Below are 27,340 nucleotides of genomic sequence, written 5' to 3' on the forward strand. Positions count from 1 at the left end.
TCATTCTTTTTCCCCACACTGCTTTAACATCTCTAAGATAATTATTTGTAGTGCTTTTCCTAGAAAGTCTGCTGTTACCAATTTGGATAATGGCGGCACATGTATAAAAGCTGCTTTTCCATTACCATAATACAGAGAGGTATAATAGGCATAATCACAGATGTATCTACAACATTTAAAAAAAAAAAAAGCAGAATTAAGGAAACTTTGATTTAATTAAACACAGTTTAAGCAGTTAAGCGAGATTTGGTTTATGTGCTTTGTATTAGGAAAAATGGAAATTAAAAAGAAACCCAAAACAGTTTGAGAAACAAACATTCCTTGTGTGCTGGCTTGATTTGATGGATGATACCAGACACCTCTTGGGGAACCAGGGTGTAGTATCCAGCCTGACTCATGAAAGACACTCCCCCTCCCCCCCAGCCTCTGCTTAAACCAAAACTCATTAGAGGGGAGGAAAAAAACTTGCAGAGAGCACTAAAAGGTGTTGGGAGACACACCTAGACCCCTCCTGACAAGGGTGACAAGATTAAGACATCTCCATTAACATAGAGAATGGAGAGCAGAGATAACTCCCCTAGCCTCATCTGCATGAAAGATGGGACAGGGAAACATCTCAATTTGCACACAGAATGGAGAACAGAGAACTGCACTGAACTCTGGGACCAGAAAAAGCAGGGAAGCACTGCATCATGGGAATCTCTGCTCCAGATGCTAATGAACTGATGTCTGCACCCACCCAGCTCAGCAATTATCAGACCAGTTCTAGTAATGAATCCTTGATTGATATCCAAATACTGAAGCAGCCTAGTTGCATTGTGAGTTCCCTGGAAGAAAACACCACCCATGGCCAAGAGTGATCAGCTCCTTTTGTCTAGTCTAAAGAAAACCCTTGAGTCATCAGCTTACCTATAAACAAATCTAATGTTCTCCCTTGAACAATTGTATTTTCTCTACAAAAATCCCCACTCACCCTCCAGTCAGGGTTCTGATGCTTAGATCCAAACTAGGCATCAGTTCCACTGGAACTCCATCTTCTCCTGGCTGATAGTGCTGGGGACTCTGCCTGTCTCCAGCCCTCAGGACCTCAGCTACCACCATCACCTGGGAACCTCGACCAGTTCAAGCCTCATGGAGTGAGTGAGACTCCCCCCGCCCTTTCTTTCTCTCTCTCTCTCTCTCTGTTTTCCTTTCCACCGTAGGTATTAACCTTTAATAATGTATGTAATGTTGGTTCTTCTTTGAGTGCTTGCTCATATCCATTCCAGTTAGGTGTGTGTGCGCCGCGTGCACGTCCGTCAGAAGATTTTTACCCTAGCAACACTCGGTGGCTCGGCTGGGTGCCGCCTGGCGTGGCGCCGCTATGGCACCGAATATATACCCCTGCCGACCCGTCTGCTCCTCAGTTCCTTCTTACTGCCTGTGTTGGTCATTGGAACAGTGGAGCGCAGCTTAGCTGATCTCCACCTCCCTAGCTTTTCGCTCGTTCTAATACTTATTGTGTATATAGTTTATTCTCTAGTTGTAGTTAATAGATTTTTGTAAACGTAGTTAGTGTATATAGTTCAGAGGGTCGGGGATTAGCCCTTTCCCTCTCCCAGTGCCCAGGTCCATGCCTGGCTCACTGGGTTTCAAACTGTGCTCGGCCTGCCGCCAGCCGATGCCCACAGGTGACCCCCACGACTCCTGCCTCAAGTGCTTGGGGGAATCCCACCTTGCAGGCAAGTGCAGCATCTGCAAATCATTCAAGCCGCTGACGAAAAAGGAGCGGGACTTTTGCCTTAAGCAGCTCCTAATGGAGGCAGCCCTCACTCCTCCACCTTCGGCACCGGCTGCCAGACAGTCCACGCCAGGGAGAAGTGCCTCATCGGCACCGGAGAGCGCCGGCACCGCGAAGACAACTCGGCACCAGCCGTCACCGGCCCAGAAACCGGCCCGGCACCGCTCCCTCTCCCCGCGTGCCAAGAAGCTTAAAGCTCCTGCGGCTCCACTATCTATCTGCACCGTAGTCTGAGCAGCAATCTAAGTCGAGCTGCCTGGCACCACTAACTGCCGCGGCACCGACAATCTCTGCACCGTTGATTCCGGCAGTGCAAGAGCCGTCAAGTCCAGTGCATGACAGCTCCCCGGCACATGCCTCGGTAGAGCTTCTCGTTCCCACTACGCCAGAGACATTTGCTACGGCAAGGGAACTTATTGTGTTAACGGAGCCCGCCCTGCCTCAACCCCCGGCACCGCCGGTGCGGGTTATTCAATCGACGGGCAAGCCTGGCATGGTAAGACCACCTTCCATCGGCACCTCCGGCAGACAGCACTCAAGATTGAGGTCCCGCCATGTTCTCGATCTCATCATCGCTCCAGATCCAGGTGCCACTCGCAGTCCCGGTACCGATCTCCTCCTTGGTACCGGTCGCACTCATGGCACCACTCGAGGTCCCGCTCACCGGACCGATACTCCAAGCACTGGTCCAGCTCGCGGCACCGTTCGCACCGCAGCCGCTCTCATCATAGGGCGTCAAGATCCCGGTCGACCTCCTGGCTCTGTGCTGGTCGGAGGTCCCGATCACGCTCTCGGTACCGGTACGGATCCCGGTACCGCCCTCCAGTGCGGCACAAAATACAGTACCCTAGAGACAGGGCTTATCCTCAGACGGCCTCCGCTCCACCATGGCCTTCAAGGCACGCGTCTGAGTCATCGCACGCTGATAGTGCCGCCTATCCCGATTCAGAGACACACAGCTGGGTTCTCCATGAGGCTCAAGGTCCAGACCAAGATCCTCATCAGTGGTCCTTTTGGATACCTTGGGCATATCACCAGGCCCAAGGCGAACCCACGGTACCATCACGTTCCACCCCATCGGAACATCGCGCACCGGAGGCCACTGTTAGCTGCCCCCCTCCAGCGGGTACAGATCACTCTCCTTGGGCACCAGACCCTCAGGTCCTCCCGGACCCTGACATACCTCCAGACCAAGAGTCCCTACAGGAACCACTGGGTCTGTCGTCGTCCTCTTCACCCGACGAGGCTGTGGCCGGTACATCCTCCTCGGGCCCGCCCCCTATCGACCTCCGAGCTCACCAAGAGCTTTTGAAGCGAGTTGCCTTAAATATCAATCTCCAGGTGGAGGAGGTCCCAGAGGTTGAAGACCCAGTGATAGACATACTGTCAGCGGATGCCCCAACCCGCGTAGCTTTGCCATTTATACACTCCATCCAAGCCAAAGCGGACACAATCTGGCAATCCCCGGCGTCTATCCCTCCTATGGCCAGGGGGGTGGAAAGAAAGTATATGGTACCCTCCAAAGGGTATGAATACCTATATACCCACCCTCCTCCATGCTTCCTGGTGGTTCAATCCGTCAATGAGCGAGAGCGCTATGGCCAGCAAGCCCCCGCTTCAAAATCGCGGGAGGCTAGACGGATGGACCTGTTGGGATGTAAAGTCTACTCTGCAGGGGGCCTCCAACTCAGGGTGGCGAACCAACAGGCCCTGCTCAGTAGATATAATTATAACACCGGGCAGTCGGTGGGTAAGTTCACTGAGCTGGTCCCACCAGACTCCCGCCAAGAATTCCAAGCCCTTCTCAAGGAAGGAAAGAAAGTAGCGTGGACGTCCCTGCAGGCCTCCCTCGATGCTGCGGATTCGGTGGCCAGAACCGTGGCCTCGGGAATTACGATGAGAAGGATCTCATGACTGCAAGTTTCAGGTCTACCTCCTGAACTGCAACACACCGTCCAGGACCTGCCGTTTGAAGGCCAGAGCCTTTTCTCCCAGAAAACGGACCCTGGGCTACAGAATCGTAAGGACAATCAGGTGATCATGCGTTCCCTTGGGATGCACAGCCCACAAACCCAATGGAGGTCCTTCCATAGCCAACCTCAGCGCCCTTACCCACCACCCACACCGTGACAAGACTTTGGGAGAAGGCACGGTCGCGGGAACCGCAGACAACAATCTGGGTCCTAAGGCGGTCACAATACCGGTCCCGCCAAACCAGCGACGGGCCCGAAAGCGAACTTTTGAAGGTGCGCCTGAAAGCAGAGCACCAGTCCTTCCCCAGGATCTCCTTCAGTTTTCCAACCGCCTTTCTTCCTTCCTCCCTGCGTGGTCTCAATTAATCTCAGATCGTTGGGTCCTATGCACAGTGGAATTTGGATACCACCTCCAATTTATTTTGCCCTCTCCTTCTCACCCCCCCTCCCCGTCCCTCTTCAGGGACCCCTCTCATGAGCAATTCCTCTGGCAAGAGGTTCGCACGCTCCTCTCGATCAGAGCTATAGAGGAGGTACCGGAGGAATTAAGGGGCAGAGGATTTTACTCCCAATATTTTCTAATCCCCAAAGCAAAAGGAGGTCTTCAACCCATCGTGGACCTGCGAGGACTCAACATGTTTTTAAAGAAGTTGTAGTTCCGCATGGTATCCCTGGGGACCAGTAACCCTTCCTTGGATCCCGGAAACTGGTACGCTGCTCTCAACATGAAGGACGCATATTTCCATATCGCTATTTATCCCTCGCACAGACGGTACCTATGGTTTACGGTGCACCGCCAACATTTCCAATTTGTGGTCCTTCCGTTTGGCCTCTACGGCCATCACGTCTTTACAAAGTACATGGCGGTAGTGGCCGCCTTCCTCCGTCGTCGGCGAATACATTTGTTTCCTTACCTAGACTGGCTTATTCGAGGGACCTCAGAGGCCCAGGTCACCCAGCACGTAGCCATCATCACAGACCTATTCAAGAGACTGGGCCTGATGATCAATCTAGAGAAGTCTACTCTCGTGCCTACTCAAAGAATAGAATTCATTGGGGCCATTCTAGACTCCAAACTCACAAAAGCCTGCCTGCCACTGCCCCGGTTTCAGGCACTAGTCTCTGTTATAAGAAACCTCCAAACCTTTCCGATAACCTCGGCTCGCACCTGTCTGAGCCTCCTTGGTCACATGGCCGCATGTACGTTTGTAACCAAGCACGCAAAACTACGCATGCGTCCCCTTCAAACCTGGCTCGCCTCAGGGTGCCGTCCAGGCAGAGATACCATAGACATGGTGGTCACCATTCCTCAGAGCATCTTAGACTCCCTCAACTGGTGGCTAACACCCTCCCTGGTTTGTGCAGGACTGCCGTTCCATCTGAGGCAGCCCTCGGTGTCCCTAACGACGGATGCATCGTCTCTCAGCTGGGGGGCTCATCTAGACCATTGTTGCACGCAAGGCCTCTGGTCATCTCAAGAGCTAGTGTTGCACATAAATGTCCGGGGGCTGAGAGCAGTCCGCCTGGCGTACCAGACGTTCCTACAACATCTGCAAGGTCGTTGTGTTTCAGTGCTTACCGACAACAAAATGGCCATGCACTACATAAACAAGCATGGAGGGACTCGATCCTCCCCCTTTGTCAGGAGGCGATCCAATTGTGGGAATTTTGCATAGCCCACTCGATAGACCTTGTAGCATCATTCCTCCCGGGAGTCCATCTCAGCAGATCTTTTCGGTCTCACGAGTGGTTGCTTCGCCCGGACGTTCTACATTCCAACTTCCAGAAGTGGGGCTTTCCCCACATAGACCTCTTCACTTCCCGCAACAACAGGAAGTGCCAGAAGTTCTGCTCCTTCCAAGGTCTCGCCCTGGGCTCGATATCGGACACCTTCCTAATCTCATGGAAGAACCAGCTGCTGTACGCCTTTCCACCCTTCCCACTGGTGCACAGGGTTCTCATAAAGCTCCGCAGGGACAGGGCTCGCCTGATCCTGATCGCCCCTGCATGGTCCCGACAGCACTGGTACACCGCTGCATCAGGATCTTATAACGCAGGACCATGGCAGGCTTCATCACCCAGACCTGCAATCCCTCCATCTCACAGCGTGGCTCCTGCATGGTTAACCCAGTCGGAGTGACGTTGCTCTGCCCCAGTGCAAGAAGTACTCCTGGGTAGCAGAAAACCTTCCACCCAGTCTATGTACTTGGCCAAGTGGAAGCGATTTTTCTTGCTGGTGTCAAACACTAAATGTAACGCCCACAGAGGTTCCCATTCCCACTATATTGGACTACCTCTGGTATCTTAAACAGCAAGGCCTCGCTATCTCATAGTTGCGAGTGCACTTGGCGGCTATTTCTACTTTCCACCCTGGAGAAGGTACTTACTCCATCTTCTCCCATCCTATGGTCTCGAGGTTCCTCACAGGTTTGGAGCATCTATACCCCCTAGTACGACACCCCGCCCCTTCCTGGGACCTCAACTTGGTCCTGACGAGACTTACGACTCCTCCATTCGAGCGATTGGCGACCTGCTCGCTCCTGTATTTGTCATGGAAAATAGCCTTCCTTATGGCCATCACATCGGCTAGGAGAGTCTCTGAGCTTCGGGCTCTGATGGTGGACCCATCATACACGGTGTTCCACAAAGACAAGGTGCAGTTACATCCACATCCGGCGTTCCTCCCTAAAGTAGTCTCGGCCTTCCATCTCAACCAGGACATATTCCTCCCGGTCTTCTTTCCCAAACCGCATACATCTTGTAGACAACAGCAGTTGCATTCCCTCGATGTCCGTAGGGCACTCGCCTTCTACATTGACCGAACGAGACCCTTCTGCAAAACGCCCCAACTTTTTGTGGCAGTGGCAGAGCGGATGAAAGGCCTACCCGTCTCTTCTCAGAGAATTTCGTCATGGGTAACGGCGTGCATCCGTACTTGCTATGATCTAGCTCATGTCTCTCCGGGACACATTACCACTCATTCTACCAGGGCTCAGGCCTCATCAGCCGCCTTCCTAGTTCGAGTACCCATCCAGGAGATATGTCGAGCAGCTACGTGGTCTTCAGTACATATCTTCATTTCCCATTATGCCCTGGTGCAACAATCCAGAGAGGACGTAGCCTTCGGCTCTGCGGTTCTGCATGCTGCAGTGTCTCACTCCAACCCCACCGCCTAGGGTAAGGCTTGGGATTCACCTAATTGGAATGGATATGAGCAAGCACTCGAAGAAAGGACGGTTACTCATCTTTGTAACTTTGAGATGTGTTGCTTATATCCATTCCAAAACCCGCCCTCCTTCTCCACTGTCGGAGTAGCCGGCAAGAAGGAACTGAGGGGTGGACGGGTCGGCAGGGGTATATATTCGGTGCCATAGTGGTGCCACGCCAGGGGGCGCCCAGCCGACCCACCGAGTGTTGCTAGGGTAAAAATCTTCCGACAGACGTGCACGCGGCGCGCACACACCTAATTGGAATGGATATGAGCAACACATCTCGAAGAACAACAGTTACAAAGGTGAGTAACTGTCTCTTTTTAGGCTCCTTGTGTAGTTATCACTAGTATTCAATAAATAACTTTTATGGTTAAGTTGATTGCTTCTCTCTCTTGCTGGACTTTACTCTTTTCTGTTTTTAGCTTCCCCCAGTCACTCTACAGCAACACTTCTTTTACCTAAGCTAAAGATCCCTGCAGAGCCCAGAATACTATGGGGTTTGCTCATCAAGTAGGTTACTGCCAGTACAATTACGATGTGACAGTGGGGATAGGGACATGCTGAATCTGGGACACACAAGGATAACAGCTTGAAAATGCTGCTTGACCCAGTCCATGGAGCCCAAGGGCATATAAGGAGAGTCAGCTTGAAAGTGCTGCTTCATCCAGCTCAGTGAGTCCAGGGACATATACTGGGTCAGCTTGACAGTGCTGATTGACCCAGTCTGCTCAGACTTGCTCTGTTAATGTATGTGTGGATGGGTGTGTGCTCATCCGGTTTTGAGGCTGGAGAAGGCCAGTCCTAGGGAACCGAGGTCCTGCAGGATAGCTCCATTGGGAGGGGACTTGCAGAAGGGAGAAGTAGAGCTCCATATGAACACACAAGTGACACAAGCAAGACATTGATAGAATGACAGAATCCCCTCCCCAGAAGAGTAACCTGAATAAATGAGCATATCCTAAAGTAATGGGCAAATCTGGTAACATGGACACCCACTTAATAGCTTCTGCAAAATAAAAATCATTATACATGCATTGCTTTGTGAGATCACATAAACGAAATTAGATTGGAAAATTACCCAACTGTATGTGTACGTACACACAACTATAGCCCCACTTCCCAGCCTCCTACATAAAAGTAGCACAATTTCAAAAAATTTTGTCTGTGTAAGATATTTGCTGGATAAATTCTTCCCTTTTCTCATATCACATCACTCAGAGACCCATACACTCTGAAATAAAAATTAACTAATTTTGACCTTCAAGAATCCTGGGTTTTGTTTGTTGTTTTACAGATTGGTTAAAGAATCACATTAAAAAAAATTGTTAGTTGCCATAGACACTTTTTTTTAAAGAAAAAAATTTAAAATGAATTTGTTTATTCTGAAGGCTGCTCCTTCACCTTTTGTCTGCCTCGGCCCATTTGGACAACGAAAGCGGATAAAGTCAGTGGCTGGTCAGAATCAGTTTCTCATTATCTTGCACAGTGCTGAAAAAATTGGGTCCCTGTCATATTTTGTTTTAAAAATCATTTCTACTGGAATTTACAAATTCAAGGAAACATTTCTATTGGCCTTACTTTTTGTGCAAATCATCAGTCTAAATTTTCAGTCCCTTGTGTCCTTTTCACATCTGTGACTGTTAACTTTAAGTAGAGGTGTATTGGTAGGGGAGCAAGTACTTGTAATGATTCTTGAAGGTGAAATGAGCTGCTTTAATTTCCTCTCCCACTAATAATGTGTTTACCTTCCTGCATCTCTGGAATAGATGACATCAATTCCTTCCACTGAAATGTTTTTCCAGAGAATTTTCATATTAATTGTAGACTCAATCTTTTCTGGGCCTTCTAACAGACAACAGCCATCTTCTGGGCAAAAACCACAAACATCCATCTCTTTGTAGCCTTTGTTCTTCCCACACTGTTCAAGGATGATGATCGCTTTGGAGGATGAAGCGAGTCCAACGTGAACAGTGAGCTGGTTTTTTGCCCCCACCAGAGTGAATAACAGGAAATGAAAATGACAGACCTGTTTTTAAAAACATTCAATGCAACAGCAGCAAGCAGTTTATGAAATACCAACTCCAAGGTAGAGTGTCTGTCTTACAGCTCCTCTTCACAGAAAACTTAGATAACCCTTTGTAATGTAGACCAAAATTGGACTTCAGATAAAACAAACGACGAGTCAGATTAGGAAACCAGCACAAGGATATATGCAGCACCTTTTTGTAACTTACAGCGGTTCTTTCCACTGTTCTGCACACAGCACCATTGTTAAAAGCGAAACTATTTCCTCATTAGTATGTGCATCAAGTTTCACCAATTTTTATCATAAATCTTTAGCTGTATTGCCACAATAATGTCTGACATACACAGATATTTTGGGGGAGTTTTTAAAGACTCACTCCAAATTATATTACCCTCAGGACAGAGAATCCTCTTAATCAAGCTATCAAAGTCAGCAGCTTTTCATAGAATGTCAGGGTTGGAAGGGACCTCAGGAGGTCATCTAGTCCAAACCCCTGCTCAAAGCAGGACCAATCCTCAGACCCCTAAATGGCCCCCTCAAGGATTGAATTTACATTCCTGGGTTTCGCAGGCCAATGCTCAAACCACTTAGCTATAGTTTTCCCAATTAAACAAAGAAGGATTTTTTTTTAAAGCCTCATTTTAAAATGACAATGCTGGAATAAGAGATCCTTCCTGTATTTCTTCCTTTAGAGTTGAAATCCTTTCATTACATCAAAGTTTTGAATGCACAAGGACTGCAAGATTTGGTCCCAAATCTGTATTTATCAATGGATTGTAGGCCAGGACTATTTTATGCATAGTTAAGCACTATATATATTTTATACCATGCTCATCACTATATCAAAGTGTCATTTAATCACTTGATACCAGATAAATGCATCGCTATTAGGCAGAAGTTATGTTATTTATATTCCAATTCTCATTAGGTGCTCCCGACGTAAAAATGTGTCTACTGATAGGAACATGCTTTAGTGTGGTAAAATACACATTTCATAACTATAAAACAATTACAACTTTACCAGTTCATGTAATACCCCAAGATTCAATAATGAACTTTTCTAATTTTTTTTAAAGTGTAAAATTTTTTTTCCTACTGTTGATATTTATACAACTGATTCAAATTTATTTCACAAAAACGTTAAAAAAACTGACATTCTGTGTTGATCTAGTTTCCTTTCATAAGAGGAAGGCTTTTTTAAGGGGGATCCAGTAAAACCAAATCGAACAGTTGCCCAAAATGTATCTAAGGTGTGTACATTCACCTCTTGAACAATAGCTGTTCTTTTAAACTTCTCAAACATTCATGTGGTAGATTTCTTATACTGATATGTAATGAGTAATGGTTAGCAGTCATCCTGTCCTATAAGACTACACATTCTAATACCCTGATGATGAGCATCATCTAAGAACCTAGATAGATGACCAGGTACTGTAGGAGATGTTTGTTTAGCACGTAAAGGGCTCTCTTCAGCTGTCATTTGATTGCTGTGAAGGAACCAAAGGATTCTGTTTCTCTGCACCACCACCGCCTCATCTAAACTAGATACAGGAGAGAAATATTCCTCCAACATCCATGCTTTCTCAGATGTGCATGCCAATCTCCCCATATTTTTCCATGTTTGTTTTTCTGAGCTTAAAGTTAGCTACTGTCACAGAATCCAGCACTTCACCACTTTTGCTGTTTGCCCACAGCTACACTGGCTTTGTTCACACATCCAGCTACCTCTGCTACAGCTCACACTCTGAACAAACAGGCATTGAGTCCATCTGTGGTCTCGCTAGGGTTCACTTTTGGGTCATGATCTAATTGCTCTTTCCCACTCCATCAGATCCATGTTAAGAGCTGCCAGAAGCCATTCTAGCAACTGAATGACTTCTTTTGGAAAAGACCCTCCTCATGCAGGCTGCCAGCATAACTTTCCAGTGGTAGATCACCAGTGGCTCATGAAGTCTTTGGTGATGGTCCACAGAATGGTTCTCACATTTTCACTTAGTAAGAGGTTGGGAGGAGAAAGTTAGATCATGTAAGGGCTCTGTCTCTGATGAAGTGGTTCACAGAATGAAAAATATAGAGAATCATTGGCACTAATATTCTTGGTGGCTGTAACTATGAAAACACTCCACAGCAGTGTCCTTCAAAGACCTGATTTCCATTTTGCCTGTCTCAGAGGGACAAAATTATATTCCATTGCACACTATCACTTCAGGTGGTTGAAAGATATTACCCTTTATTTCGTGTGCTGAAAAGAGGGAAAAGTTTTTAAAGCTCAAATAGGTTTCTTTAGTCCATCTACCCTACCTCTCGGCACACGCTCAGGAGTTCCACCCTCCTTTTCCTGTTTTTTTCTGATTATATATCTAGTGGACAAGCTGTATTCACATTTTGAACAGACACTGTATTATTTGGTTCAATTTTAATTTAAGCGAACAAAATTCAACTATATAATGATCACTCACTAGTGGTTGAAGAGTCCCCCATATCTTACAGATGAGATCCTTTGCTTTTTGGTAAGCCACTGGCAGTTGCATGATGTGTAGATCTATGTTTTCACCAAGGCCTAACTTGGACATCTCCTGTACACAGAAAGAAGCAACACAGGCTTGAAAAGCATTAGATTGTCTCAAAGGACGATGTGAAAAATCAGACTTTGGTCCAATTCAGAGCGTATATCGCAATGCAACATATCTACCCTAGCAGTTCCCAAATAGTCCATGGACAGCTTCCCTAGCACTAATGATTGTGTGGACCATCTCCCTTCCCCCTGATAACCAAACATCTCTTTGGCAAAAAGCAATGCCTTACCTGAGAAAGTGACGTTAAGAAAATATTTAATATATTTTAGCTACTTTTAAAGTGATTTAGCCACTGGAAACGAAGAGAAGAACTAATAACATATGACCAGCCGTCTCTATGGGTCATTTGTATAATGTATTTCATCTCTCTCAAGATGTATAACTTATGAAAAATGTTTTATAATCCTTGATGTAACCAACATAGTCCCTTCAGAGGACTTGAGAGCCATACTTCTGCTGAGACACACATCATACAAAATTCCCACAGGGATATCTAGTCCAACTTCTGCCAAGGCAGCACACTCCCTTATGCTGTTTTCTAGGGCTTATTCTAGTTTTAGGTGTTTTGGACAAAGAGGGATTATCTCAGTCGACAAGGAAGAAAGTTGGCCATGGGAAATAGCCCTGGTTTATATGCAGCTTCATTCTATTAATAGCAGAGAGTTGTAATCAAATAGGCTGTGAGAAGGGGCCATATTTGTTGTTTGATTATTTATTTCAGGCTTGGTGATTTTATCAGTGTAAGGAACCCCACCTGTAATCAACAAGGTTTCCCTGTACTGTGGAACATCTTCCTAGCTGCTGTAGGGGGTTCCTCAATATAGGGAAATGCCACCTATTGGGATGGGATTCTCCTTATGCTTTGCCTATAAAAAACATGAACCGCAATGCTTTCCCTGAAGAATTTGGTTTCTTGCTCTGGATTTGGGATGAGAGAAATACTGGAACCATCTAAAGAGCTAGATTGGTGGAGGGGCCAGCCAACCACCCTCAAAAGACAAAATGAGGGAATTGTCATCGAAAGGGGCATCCAGAAGATTCATAAGGATTCATACGTTATAAGGGCAGAAGGGACCATTATGATTAACCAGTCTGACCACCTGTACTCCGCAGGCCATAGGACTTCCCTGAATTAATTCCTGCTGGAAGCAGAAGCGCATATATTAGCAAAACATCAATCTTAATTTAGAAATTGCCACTGATGGTGAGTCCACCCTGATCCTTGGTAAGTTGTTCCGATGGTTAATGGATGAATCATGGGGGATTCTGGTCAGGACAGTAGGGCTTAAGGGCAAGGGAGTGGTTGGTAAGCCATGAGGTAGGTCTGCTGTGGGAAGTAGGCATCTGCAGAAGGAATCTGGTCTGTGTTAGGGAAGGGTCTGTTGGGAAACTAGGTGTATTCTGGGGAAGAGGCACGGTGGAAGAGCATCCCAGTGTCTTTAAGGGAAAGTGGACCTGTTTCTCACTAGGGTCGCTTGCATGGAAGAAATTTGCCCTTGAACACTGGCTTCCTAAATAAACTGCTCCAATTTTCTTGTCAGTGGAAACAGTTAATTGAGCAGAGCTAATCAATATGTGACACGAGCAAGGAAACAATGCCTGTGGGGAAGTAAACACATTTAGAGAAGACTGCCAGCCCTTTTTCCTCTGGGCACTGACAGTCTTTGAGAGGCCGTTGTATCGTCTTTGCTTAAGAATGCAGTGCTGTCTCTCTGCTTCCAACAAAATAAAGCCTGAGCCAATTTACGATTAGCATTTTATTTTTTTAACGCATATTTAATTTGAATATGTAAGGAGATTTTTCCTCTTTTAACTTCAAGGCCTTGGTAATGTGACAGATTGTAACTTCTCTGTAAGACATGGGGACCAAAAATAAATGTTTAAGCTGCTGCTGTCATTCACCTCTTGAACTCTTAGTTTGAATTGTAACCAACTAGGCCAAATTCATTCCTGGTATTGCTCCGTCTATATCAATGGCGACGCACACAGGCATGAATTTGGCCCATAGTTTATATAGGAGAAACTCTGATCAGCAGCAAAGTGCTGAAGACCGTATTGGGGACAGAAAGGAAGATACAATCTCTGTTAGATCCTAAATAAGTGCTTTAGTATTATTTAGGCTGATCTACACTAGAGATTTAGGTTGACATAAGCCGCTTTGCGTCAGCCTATCTGTGCATGTCTCTATGCTCAAATTTCTCTGGATGATGTACCCACCCTGTCATGACAATGCAATAAAACCACCTCCTCAAACAGCGTGGAGCCATGGTCAATCTACTGACGTTAGTGCAGTGCTAATGTAGGTGCTGTGTGACCTGTGTTGACCCTAACAGTCCTCCAGCAGCTGTCCAGAATGCCACATTCCCTGCAGCATTGACCGCTGTGGTCTCCGTTGTAAACTCCGTTGCCCTGGAGTCATGGAGACTGGAAGCTACCCCCTCACCTGCTTTCAAACCTCCTGCTTATTTTTAAAATGCCCTTTCCTGATTTCCCAGAGTAGCAAGCACACCTAGCAGCTCTTCCTTTTTCTGTGCAACCATCCAACCAACAGACTGGCTCCATGCAATCCTGCCAGGAGTAGATAGGAAGTATTGGATCTCCTGGGCCTGTGGTGAGAAGAGGCTGTGCAGACACAGCTATGGACCAGCCACAGTAATGTGGACATCTATGAGCAGATTGCATGGGGGAGGCAGGCGAAGAGGCATGACCAGGATCAGCAGCAGTGCTGCATGAAAACAAAGGAACTTGGCTAGGCATACCACCAGGCCAGGAAAACTGAGCCAGAGACCAGCCACTATTACAACAAACTGCATGTCCTACTTGGTGGAGATGCCCCCAGTACCCAGCACAGCACCATGGATACCCCTGAGGAGTCCCAGACAGAGACCGCTGCCATGAACTGTGAGGCGGAGGAAGGGGGGGAGAGAGACGGCAGGAGGCTACAGCCATATCACGAGCCAGGATCTGTTTGAGACTGCCCCAGTCTACCCAGTCCCTCCAGGTGAGCACGGATGAGCCTGATGAAGGGGAAGGGACCTCAGGTAGCAAGGGCGTGCGTTTTTCTTTAAAATGGTTAAATTTAAGGATGGCACCCAGCCCATGCCTCCTTAACAAGGCAGAGGTACTGACTTCCAATTGTTCTACTCATATTAGAAGAGATAGAGATACAACAAAGAGAGGTAGAGTTGGCATGTGCTTTTCATTCTCCTGTAGGGTTAAGCTGGGTGTGAAGGAGGGGCATGTGGAGCAGTTTGTTTATGTACATAGGATGTCCCTTTCACCCTCCTGAGACATCTTGATTAAACTTTCATAGAGATACTCTGCAATCCTCTCCCAAAGGTTTGTAAGGTTTCTAATCAGGACGGCTGCCTCATTTCTTCCTCCATGGTAGGATGCTTTTCCATGCCACTTTGCGATGAGTTCAGCCGGCACCACTGCAGTAAACAAGTTAGCGACATATGAGCCCGGGTGGCTTCAGCATACCAATATCAGCAGTGTGCGCTGTGCTTTTGTTACTCCATCAGCTAAAACCACCGCTGCCTGTGGAAAATAGTGCCAATATTCAGTGCCCTTTGCTCATACCTGTGGAATCTGGACTAAAATTGTATTGCTTCAGGCAACAGAAATCCTTCCCCCTCTCCCAGCCCCTGGTAGGCCAGACTTACTGTAGCTGGGGCTTTGCATCACAGACATTATGCAGGGCACAATAGGCAGCTATAACCAATCTAGCCAGTGCACAGCATCAGCATCCCTTTAGTCTACAAAAAGCACATTCAACAGTCATTCTGTGTCTGATGAGCCATTAGTTGAATCTTTCCTTGTGTTGTTGAGGTGGCCAGTGAATGGCTTCATGAGTCCAGGAGAGCAAGGGATAGGCTGGTCCCAGAATCACTCTTGGTATTTCAATATTGCCAGAGGTAATCCACCACTCAGGAAAGAATGTCCCTGCTTGCAGATTTCTGAAAAGTCCTCTGCTGTTAAAGTTGCACATGTCATTCACCTTCTCTGATCAGCCCATACTGATAGCAGTGAAGCATCCTCAGTAATCCACCAATGCTTTGCACATCTGTACAAAAATAGCCCTTTCTATGGTATTCTGTGGTAAGGTGGGCAGGTGTCAAAATAGGAGTATGCGTGCCATCAATCACCACACCACAGTTGGGGTCTCCATAGGTGCAAATCATCCACAACATCCTGCACATTGTAAAAGCAGCAAAGAATCCTGTGGCACCTTATAGACTAACAGACGTTTTGGAGCATGAGCTTTTGTGGGTGAATGCATCTGACGAAGTGGGTATTCACCCACGAAAGCTCATGCTCCAAAACGTCTGTTAGTCTATAAGGTGCCACAGGATTCTTTGCTGCTTTTACAGATCCAGACTAACACGGCTACCCCTCTGATACCTGCACATTGTAGTGAGTCACATCATGCACAGCAGGAGACAACTAATGACTCTACTCACTTGCCTGGCAATGGCCCCAACTTTAGATTTTTCAACTCCAAAATGATTTCCACTGACCAGTAGCAATCCAGCATTACAGACTTCCACAGTGCGATCGCCATTCACTTCTTTGCTGTCAATGCAACATTTTTCTCATGTCCCTGCGCTGCATCCAAAAGTTCTGCAGCCACTGCTAGTCATCCCACACCTGTATTACAATGCAATCTCACCAGTCAGTGCTCATTTCACAGGCCCAGAAGTACCACGTCATCCATGAACACCACCAACAACATTGGCTTGTTTTTCACTATGTCAACAAATTCTCTTCGAATAAATTGCCATGTGCCCCATGGATGTGGTACTTCCTGCAGGTCTGCAAATACAGAAGAATCATGTCCTGTACTTCCAGTGTTCATGAGAATAGTGCAGATCTCTGAGGGCTCCGTGCTTCTGTCAGAGATGGTGGACACTGAAATTTGTCCTCAGGTTTGTGGGATTTTTATTTTTTTAAAGTGCAGAAATTATGGGATTTGGATGGTATTAGGGGATGGAGAAATTGCATGTTGGGAATTTGACCCTTAGCTCCCAGAGATCCCTGGGTCATTTCTATCCCACAACACATTGGGAAAATTTCCCAAAAGAATTGTGCCAGATGGCAGCATGTGGCACTCTACTACCCATGGTGCACTGCACTTTACACTGACACAAGTATACCAACTTTGGTGACAGTACGCCAATGCAACTTGTGTTGACCAAAGTTTGTAGTGTAGACATGGCCTATTTCTGTATTACTATAGTTCCTTACAGCTGTAGTCATGTACCATGACTTCCATTGTGCTAAGCATTGTCCAAACACAGAATAAAAAGACTGCCCTTGCCTCAAAGGGCTTACATCTTGGTATAAGGCTATGTCTACACTACCACTAAAAGTCAACCTACGCTATGCACCTCCATCTACGTGAATAACATAGCTGGAGTCGACATACCTTAGGTTGAGTTACTGCAGGTTCTACACTGCGGGGGGTCAATGGGAGAAACTCCCATCAATTTACCTTACTCTTCTTGTTGGTGGTAGAGTACATGGGTCAACTGGAAAGTGATCTGCTGTCGATCTGGAGGGTCTTCACTAGACCCACTAAATCGACCGCCAGTGGATTGATCTCAGAGCATCGATCCCGGCTGTAATGTAGACCTGCCCTAAGACAAGAAACAACAGATGGATACTGACAGGGAGTACAGTGAAACGCTGAGACACTATTGCTGCCCGGGGTCCCTAGGGACAGCTCTATCCGCCATTAGGGAATTTTTCCCCGAGAACCCTGTAACATTCATGGACCTGAGTTTGGGAAACACTGCTCTATAGGGTTGCTATGAATATGATAATCAATTAAATATTATGGGGCACATTAATATTATAGTGATGACCAAATACATACTCTTCTGATGGAGGTTGGGTGTGATGTGGTGGAGCTGGTGGGTGTAATATCCCTTCACTCAGAATAAATGTAAGAAGCTGTTAAGGTCCTTTTTTGGAGTAAGTTAGTAGAAACAATACACAAGCCACACCTGAGGCTGGTCAGAGAGTGAGCTATGTGGATGGAAGGGTTTGCTGAGTATTGTTTGGTGGCGTGTGTGTCTAAGCAGCAGCCAGAGAAGAAGCAGAGAGAGGCCAAGCAGACAGCAAGAGATGCCCTGGAAACATAGCCCGAAGAGAAGGGAGATTTGTGGGCAGAGGACTGGCTGGAAAGAGGCTTGGAACCATGAACAAAAAATGTGCCTCCTGTTTGAGTCCTATTGTGTTTAAGGAAACAGGACTCCATTGTCAGCTTCTCTTAATGGAAACAATGTACAAGACTCCAAATATTGGCTAAGTGCTCAGGTCAAAATGGGGTAGCAGTACCTAGATACGCAGCTGCATTTTCATGCAGTCAGTTACCATGATTTCACACACATTTTAAAGTAACTGTTCATGCAGATTAGGCACAGAATCATGCTGGCATTTTTGCACATGCTGTGTTATAAAAGTGTTGTGCTGGGGTAAGAATAAGGGAATTTATATATTTACCAAACGTAAATAAATGTAAAAAGAGTTTTTAAAGGGCTGCAGATACACTTTTAGCTCCTCAGAATGTTTTATAAATAAAGGAAACTTGAAAAAGTGAAATTAAAAACTCTTTAAAAATAGCTTTCAATTCTCTGTACCTGTTCACTGAAGGATTTCAAAGCACTTTAAAAACATTAATTAAGCTCCATGAAAACCTTCTGAGGTAGATCACTGCTGGTTAAAGTGAGTTAGAGAAGTTAAATCAATGACACGTTTCCTAAAATCACAGAGTCAATGGCCGAATAAAGAACAGGGCTTGAAGTCTCTCTCTCAGCTGCCACTAGAAAAGCTGGCTCCTAGAAGTAGCTGACAATTTCCTTTAATGCAATCATCACAGACTAATTATGCTGAGTTTTGCCACTGTGTTTAGGCTTGAGTTCCAGTTATGGAGTTGGGACCCTGATCTTGATCCTGCATTGTGCTGACTTGGTAACTGGCTGTTGTCATGTGGCAGACGCTTGACCTTGTTTGGAGGAGAGTTAGAAACAGGGTCAGGTGGAGGGGACTAGGTGGATCTGTAGTATGAAGTAAATAATTCAAGACATTTGTGATTCTGAGGGAACTGTGAATGACACTGAGCAGCCAACCTGTCATAATCACTGACTGTTTGCAGTGGTGTTGTAGTCATGCTGGTCCCAGGATATTAGAGAGACAAGTTGAGTGAGGTACAATCTTCTGTTGGACCAACTTCAGTTGGTGAAAGAAACAAGCTTTTTGAGCTTTCACAGAGCTCTTCTTCAGGTCTGGTCCAATAAAAGATAGTACCTCACCCACCTTGTCTCTACGATCACTGACAGCAATTTGCCAGCTGATCTGAAGTAAATATATTGTATGTTGCTTTCCCATAGAGTGAAAATTATACTCCACGTTTCAAGAGTTAAAAGTTGCTGCTGCACTTTCATGCATACTTTAAGAGGGTATTTCGGGTGATGAGTTATAAGAGCCATGAAAGACTTTACAAAGACAGATTTTTAAAAGGAAAGCTCAGTCTTTCCAGCACTAGTCAACCGTGCCAGGCCATGTGTTTAGTAGAAACTTTGAAGCATTTCTCAGTGACCCTGAATTGACAAAACCACTTATATCTTCACTTCCTTTTGATTTGTCCTTTCCCCTAAATATTAAAGCGGTATATTTTCTGATGAATGGGACATCTATGGATGCAACTCCCAGTAATGTTGATGGATGCCTTGGGTGTGTATCTTCTCAGACTGAGACGTGAACTCACGCTAATGCAAACGTGGCATGTATTCTTCACATGCTTTGTGTATTTTATTTATATCACAAAATAGGCAATCAAATGCAGTGTTTTACCAACTAGGAAAGCAAAATCCTTTTAGCTGTCTCGTGAGTGTCTCCTGACCACTGAGTGCGACCCTGCCCCCTCTCTCTGCTCCCGGTCCCCTCTGTTGGCTGTCACCACTTCTAGGGTAAAAAGTCCTGTCCTTGTGCCCTTGTTAATGTCTTCAGCCTTGTCTCTGGCTCAGTCCTCAGTACCTTCTGGGCTAGCTTTAAGGCCATGCCTGTACTGGTACACAGCATTGTTCCCAGGGCTTTCTCCCTGGTGACTTTGTCCTCAGCAGTTCTCTGGTGTTCTGTTTAAATTCCGTCCCATTTCTCAGGCCTTTAGTAAGAACATAAGAACAGCCATACCGGGTCAGACTAAAGGTCCATCCAGCCCAGTATCCTGTCTACCGACAGTGGCCAATGCCAGGTGCCCCAGAGGGAGTGAACCTAACAGGTAATTATCAAGTGATCTCTCTCTGGCCATCCATCTCCACCCTCTGACAAACACAGGCTAGGGATACCATTCCTTACCCATCCTGGCTAATAGCCATTAATGGACTTAATACTGAGTCTTATCACTTGGGCTTAAGCTGCTTCCCCAGCAGCCAGTGGGAGTACCAGGTCCCAACTCTAGGGACCCTACAAATAGCCACCACCTGTTGCTTTCTTTAATAGTTGCTGCTTCCCATGTAGCCCCTTCCTCTCCATCCTTACCTTAGGGCTGAAGTTCTCAACTCCACTTCTCCCTCAGCAAATGCCAGTTCCACCAGAACCCAATCCTGGAGCTCCAGCATCAAGCAAGAAGCACCCTTCCTTACTCCTCTGGTCCCAGCCCAGAACTAACTCAAGCCCTGCACTCCTTTTAACTGTGCCCGCTGTGCTCTGATTGTTTGCTTCCTTGCAGCCTTTCTAGGCAGGTCTGGAGGACTCACCTTCACTGCTCCTCTCCTGTGTGGGGTGTGGTAGGAGCAGGGGGCCTCGAAGGGCCTGGTACACCCCGTCACAATGTCTCTTTCCAGGACAGTATGAATGAGTTCAGAGCCTGGTAGCAGTCATGGACCTAGACTGGCTAGTTCATTCTTGTGTTCTGGCTCCTCAGGATGGCAAAAAAGGAGAATTCAGCCTAGTCACTGAAAATAGAGAGGCACTGTCCTCCAAAGCATGACTAATGCTTTGAAATAATAGAAGGAAAGACTGCTCTCAATGGATCCATGCGGCTAGGATGGGGGAGTGTATCCTACAACTAGCAAGGAGAAGGGCTCCGTAATCATGTGGAAGAGCAAAGTACCTGCCACTCCCTGAGGAGAGAGGTTTGAAGCTGCCAACCTGAGACAGAGGGCCTGGCAGCTGGGTGGTCTTAAGGAAGCAGGGCTTTAAGAGGAAAGGTATGGCCCAAGGAAAAGAAGTCTTTGCTACCAGGATGAGAGGAATCTGCCTATAATGCTCCAAGCTGAAGAGTCTTGACGGTGAAACTGCATCGATGCTTTTTGGTTCTGAGATTGCTGCTGTGCTCCTGCAGGAACTGGGGATTAAGCTAAACCCTCTGACCTACAAATAGGTGGCAAGTGGCTGCCCTGCTGGGACCGGCTTTTTACACAAAACCTCATGGTGAGGCAGTGTTTAGGGGAGAGACAGCTAGTTCTAGATAGCCAGCCATAATGGATGTGGTCAGTAAAGCTGCTACTACTATACAGTCCTTTTTATATTGAATCTGGGTGTGTTAACGGTTGGTCCTCTGGGGTGGCAGGATTGCCTTGCATCACTTAGTGATCCACACACAGACACCCAGTCACCTTAGAATCGCTGCTGAGAAGCTCCCCAATGAGGGCCAAATCCTGCCTTATTCCAGTCAAATTCCCATGGTCTTCAACAGGTTTTCAGTGTAAATAAGGAGAGCAGGATTTGGTCCAGTTCTCTTTAGCTCAAAGGAAGGTGCCTGTAATGTCAGTCCTTGGTGGCGGTGGGGTTAGAAGAGGCCCCATAAGGAATGTGGCGGATTGTGTAAGGAGAGCAGGAGCTCAGACCAACCAAATGTACATGGCAAATTCTGCTGACTTTAGCTTGTTTGTGTAGGCTTCCTGAAGTCGTCTGATCAAGGCCAGTGGGATTTGGCCCCAGATTGCTATTTAAGCGTAGGCCAGCCAGAACAACTCACTGGTCTATCAAACTTCCAGACTCTTCCTGTTTTGCTGCATAGTTCTTTCCATCATCTAGATTTTGCTTCTTGCACCACAATGGAATCAGAAACCGAGGCAGTATCTCCAATACAAGCAGAAACTAATCCCACATACAGGGTGTTGGAGCCGAGGGAAGGGGATTTGATCTCTGTGATCCGTGACTTAGCTAAAACTTTCTATAATTAAAAATACCTATCGTTACATAATTTCCTGGCACAGAAGGCACATGACATGATGTTACAAAAGCTTGTTTCATCAGCGCGTTCTGGCCTTAGGCTGTTCTGCTTGCAGATAAAGAACGTATTTTATTTTCAACCAGGATAAGATGATACTGTATCTAAAATTAGGACCAATGGAAATCAGGTGGTGACGACCAAGCGTATTGTCAAGTGATAAATATTTGTGGTTTGGGGTGTACATCAAGCTCAGGTTGGGATAACTTATTGGCCTCCTGATATGCTTGGGGTATTGAAAGGTACAACTGAAGTATGTGTTCTGCTTTTAGTAGCCTACGGAGATTGGATTACCTTCCTCCTCATCACTTCACTGAATGCCTAATGGATTTCTTCTTCCAAACGCTAAGATCCCTCTCCACTGCTGATCTGTGTCCCCATCTGCCCTCTCTTGTACACATTCATTGAAGACAGTTGTATTCCTAGAGGAGTTGGTTTCTGCTTTGATCCTGGAGAAAATTTGCCAACAGGGAGTATCTCAGTAATCTTGCCTTTACTGCACTTCAATTTAATTAAAGTCAAATCTTCAATAGCTATCATTACAGCTTGCATAAAGGATGTAATCTTGTAGCAGTGGACACTGTATCATTAACAAGTACAGTTATTATGGTGCACAAATGTCTTACTTTTGCTGTTACTCTATTGGCGCCTCATGTATTCAATGATCCAGATGAATCTTGAACCAATCTTTCTCTCTTTTTCTTGTTTTCTTTAGGACGTGTTTCAGCCAACCTATCAGACCGTGACCACCACCTCAGTTCATCTTTCCCTGGGCTCCTCTCAGCCCTGCTGTGTGCACTCACTATTATTCTCTGCATCTTCCGCTTTTCTATCATCCAGAACCTATTCTCTCCCCACCCTTCAATCTCTCCACCTCATCCAACCTCCATCTCACTTCAAATCACATTTTCATAATCTCTTTTCTGCTTTGCAATTCTGGCTGGCCATGTGACTCAGCAAAGTACATTGATATAGCTTGTGTGAACGACTTTCTCTTAAATTAATTGTACAAGTAAATACCCAGGGAGAGGAAGTAGAATGGGGGTGAGGTTGTGCATTAAAACCTGCAGCAGCCATTTTGTCTGTTACAAATAGCTGGAAATGTACTGAACAGAGATGACGCGTATACACACTCAGCAGAAATCTTTAGCTGCTCCTGCTGCTCAGAAATACATACAACAGCCTTTAACCTTTTTGAGAGCGCTAAGGTACTAAAATACCCAACTAATAAATCATATAAAACCTGCTGGTGCAATAAGTGCAGTTTTCAAATATAATGGAATAGGCTATTATTTTACAGTTAGCCACATGCCCGCTGCTGAAATTTGTCAAGTTCAGCGTTCCCTTATGTCTGAGTGCAACAACCCTAAATCAGATTAGAGGAAGTGAGGTTTGGATGGTTCAACACCAGATGAGCCTTTTAAGTTATGCTTTTGAAACATAATCTGAAATTTACCTGAACTTATTTGGGGAAATGGTGCTTGCCAGGAAATATGGACTCCTCCAAATATTAATTGAAAACCACCATTTTTTTAACACCTGCAGTAGATTGATGAAATGATCAAATATGAGTCTCCAAGATGTGTTCAGATCTCCCATGTGGTTGGGGAGCAAAAAGGAATTTCCAGATCTCATCTTCCTTGTCTGTAGCAAGGTGGAATTCAGGGATGTTTTTGTTACAGATAGAGTCCAGTAGTGGGAAAACCCATAGCTAAATAATTTTGGTATTCAGTATTAACAGTGGAGACTGGTAACAACTGACACTGGGAAGGCAAAGTTGAGCAAAATGGCACACTCGGAGACAAGGAACACTGCATGATCTTTGCTCATAGCTATCTAACATGACAGTGGGTAATGAGGATCCTCCACAGACTATTTGGGATTGTTGTAGTAAAGCGATTATTCTCCAGTTTCTATAATTACGGTTGTTGTGTGTGTGTGTATATACATGTGTGTAAATATACAATTTTAGTTCCGTTCATTTAGCAGATGTCCCCTGAAATACAATGAATGTATTACCTTTGCATTTTCTTTGATGCTGGAAGGTGGTGTTCTGGCACTACAGCAAAAATACATCCAGTTTTTAAATTCTTCAAGGCAAGGCTGTTACTTAAAAGCAATTTTTAAAACCTCAAAGCAAAATTAAGCATTATAAGTAATATGTGCATTTTCATCTTTTACTCATTCAGCAGTTTCTGCTTTTTCCTCTGCCCTCTTTTTTTTTTTTTTTTTTCCGTGTATTACAAAAGAAGCAGCTCTGGGCTATGGACAAACAATGGAAGGAACGAAGTTATAGTCAAAGCATCCCCTTTTCTTGTTTCCTACATGGACCTGCATGAAAAACCTCTTCGGTTCTTACCTTCACTGCTTCCCAGCTAGAGTTAACGAGGTGTTGTCGAAAGGGACCAAAGCCTGAAATTAAAGAAAAGTGCTATTAAACTGTGCTTGAACTCCAAGTACCATGAGCTGGATTATATGCACTCATGTACTTGTTCTTTTTTACCTTGATATTCTTGGTTGTGGATTATGAGTCGACTGGATAGACACAGCCTTTGCAATACTTAAGGGAATTCTATTACACTTCTACCCCGATATAACACACATTTGGATATAATGTGGTAAAGCAGCGCTCCGGGCAGGGGGGAGGTGGAGGCTGAAAAAGGTATTGACTCATTGAAATAGGTGAAGTTATTTCATGATCATGTTTTAATGAATTTTCTTTTAAATGTTTTGAGAAAAGTTGCTTTGTTTTGGTAGGTAAAACCTCCCCTACATTCTCTCACTTATCTTTTTCCATGTGGAAAAGGTGGGGAAAAAGTGAAAAGGGTTGCCCATTGAGATGAAAGGACAGTCTTTTGAAAAAAGAAAATCAATTTCTTGTTAAAAATTTTCCATCAAAAATGAAAAAAATACCACTTTTCTCTTTGGTTGAAAGGGCATTTTGTCAGGAAAAACATTAATTTAAAAAATTTTCCACTAGCTCTACACATCCCAATCTCTGCATCCCCATCCCAAATCACATCAGATAGTATGCAATTGTGGATTGTAGGCAATGTCTTAGATCCTGGTCAGTGGAACAACTAATACAGGTAAGCCTGTAAAGCTATTTTAATCTCCATTTTTTAAAGCACATAATTTTTGAAATAAACCCTAGTGAAAAAGAGTATAAAAATGTAATATATCTGCAGAAATGCATAAAATTTGCCCTTTTAGTCCCTAAAAAAGTACGTTACTTCTATGAAAACTATACAGCCTTAGCTATAGTATAAAGGCTGCAGTGACTCTGTTTAAAAAAATAAATAATTTTTTTTTTAGGCCATCTGCATGGTACACCTGCCTTAAATTGCTTCCAGTATTTGTCTTTTCCTTTTCCTTTTCTTTATTTTTCTTCCTTTTTTTCCCCTTTTCTTCCTACAAATATCTAATCCTTTTTTTTAAATCATACTGATCTTTTAGTCTCAATGATAACTTGTGGCAATGAATTTCACAGACTTCACTGTCGTTTGTATAAATAAAGGACCCCCCTTTCTTCCCGAAAAGGAAATATAGATCATTCCATGCTTGTTCCACTACACTTTCAGTGAAGAACATAGTGGGACCAAGCCAGAGCGAAACGCTGTTTATAGTAAAATGTAAATTCTGAACTGGCTCACAATGCAATATGTAAATTACAGCTGTGGTCAGAAAGAACTATTGCTTAGGGTAAAGCTGTTTTATTAAAAGAAATCACTGTAAGAAGATATTACTGTATTGAAATAGTTAAGCCATCATAGATATCAAATTGGCTGAAATATTATTAGGTAGTTGATGATAAAGCTGTGAGCAGTGCCAGCAAGTTTATATTACAAGCGGGTGAAAATGGGATTGAGGCATGCTATGATAATTATCTATATTACCTCTAAGCGGCACCTGTGCGTCTAACAGACACGTCATTCTAAAGCTATTTCAACAAGTGGAGTCTCTACCTAAATGACCATATAAGGGGAAAAGCTAACAAGGAGCTGCTCATGGGCAAACATGTTGATGTAGCTTCAGCCTCATCCCTACGTCCTCAGATGCCCTATAGTGGAAAATTATCCAGCAACTCACATGTCAAGAGCTACAGTGGATAGCAGCATTCCCTAAGAGTTTTAACCTTTTTTAAAGCTTAAAAACCTCTCCAGTTGGTAGGTCTGCAGTTGTGATTCAGCATTACATATAGCTAACGAGAAAACTTTCAAATCTGGTGCCTTGACCTGCATGCTTGGGCGTGCTTATCTGGTATACTTAATTTTAATGGGCTAGTTTAGCAGTGATGAAGCTGCTGTTCCTTCTGTGATTTTTCTCTTACCTTGCCATGAAACCGAGACCCTGAAATTTGCCATGTGTTGTTCTAATTCTAGACCCTGATTATGTGGTGGCATGATGCAACCTAGTTTTGCTGCTTCAGAGCTCCTTTGGGGTCAGGTTCATCTAACATTAGTTTATACTGCTGACAGCTACACAACTTGGACAGGCGACGATGTCAAAGATTTATTTTTTAAAAGAGAGAGAAAGGGAGCAGCTAACCAGACTGGATGGCAATAAAGGAGAGAGATACATCTGATTTTCTAAGGAAGGCACAGCAGTGAGGTATTTTCCATTTGGAATTGATACAACGACCAGTTGCTACTGTATTTCCCTCCAGGGAACCATTTATGACAAAGATCGGGCATGTGTGCATTCCATGGCTGGCTAAAAGAGGAAGCAAATTTAAAAAAAATAATCAAACAAAAAACTTACCAGTCACAACCAAAGTGTTGGAATTTGAATCCATGAAACTTAGCTCCAGAAAGTGAAATCTGGTAGTCTTTCAGTTCTAAACAACAGTATCGTCATTCGGACATCTGTAGTAATCTGCCTGATTTGGAACACCCTTTTTTTCCAAGCCGTTCTGAAACATGCAGGTTCCTATTGGACAGGGAAAAAGACTTCATCAGACTGAGACAAGTTTGGATTCATGTGACAGACATGATTTGGGAATCACATAACTCTTTCAATGTGTATATTATTATGTCTCTGTTTAGAGAGAGGTCTGACCAGTACTGCCTGAAGTTGGCTTTCTCTTTTCTCTTTTTCTTTTTTTAGAAGTCTTAAAACTGTGTTTAAGAGACAAAGAAGAGCCTGAAAAACATTTTTATAAAATGTTCGGCTACGTTTTAGATCAGAAAAATTTTCATGTACAAACTAATTAGACTAAGTTGTTACTTGTTACAAGTTATTTATAGCACATTCGTAATCCACTGGGTTTTTCTCCCCTTAGTTAAGCAGAGTGACTTACTACAAATACATATCTATCCATTTCTACCCCACTTAAATTTTCTTTCTCATTGTCTTAAATGTTTTGTTTGCAAAAACCCACATATATTTATAGATATCCACTCCTCACTATAGCGTCAGAGTAATTATTTGACTATCTAGCTAATCTAACTTGATTTTGATACTATGCTCAGCACCATTATATCTGAGTTCCTTACATATTTTAGCATTTATCTATTTGATGTTTATTTTATGT

General features: G+C 44.8%; 1 protein-coding gene across 1 annotated transcript; it reads right to left on the reverse strand.

Moving 5' to 3' along the window:
* On the reverse strand, window positions 1-26,799 carry PGPEP1L (pyroglutamyl-peptidase I like). The gene is made up of 5 exons (XM_030578207.1): window positions 26,569-26,799; window positions 24,167-24,219; window positions 11,451-11,567; window positions 8,711-8,991; window positions 1-166 (listed from the first exon to the last, which is right to left on the reverse strand). Exons 1-5 carry the CDS (start codon window positions 26,600-26,602, stop codon window positions 1-3), a joined length of 651 nt encoding a protein of 216 aa, XP_030434067.1. The 5' UTR covers window positions 26,603-26,799.
* Between the last annotated feature and the right edge of the window lie 541 nt (window positions 26,800-27,340).

The sequence above is a fragment of the Gopherus evgoodei genome, chromosome 10, assembly GCF_007399415.2.
Source record: "Gopherus evgoodei ecotype Sinaloan lineage chromosome 10, rGopEvg1_v1.p, whole genome shotgun sequence".
In the NCBI taxonomy this organism is placed as follows: domain Eukaryota; kingdom Metazoa; phylum Chordata; order Testudines; family Testudinidae; genus Gopherus; species Gopherus evgoodei.

Excerpts from the sequence above, each read along its gene's own strand:
- PGPEP1L (XM_030578207.1), bottom strand. The coding sequence starts at position 26,602 with ATGGATTCAAATTCCAACACTTTGGTTGTGACTG. Across the intron at positions 24,220-26,568 it reads CAACACTTTGGTTGTGACTG|GCTTTGGTCCCTTTCGACAA; the intron begins GTAAGTTTTTTG and ends CTTTAATTTCAG. Across the intron at positions 11,568-24,166 it reads CTAGCTGGGAAGCAGTGAAG|GAGATGTCCAAGTTAGGCCT; the intron begins GTAAGAACCGAA and ends TTCTGTGTACAG.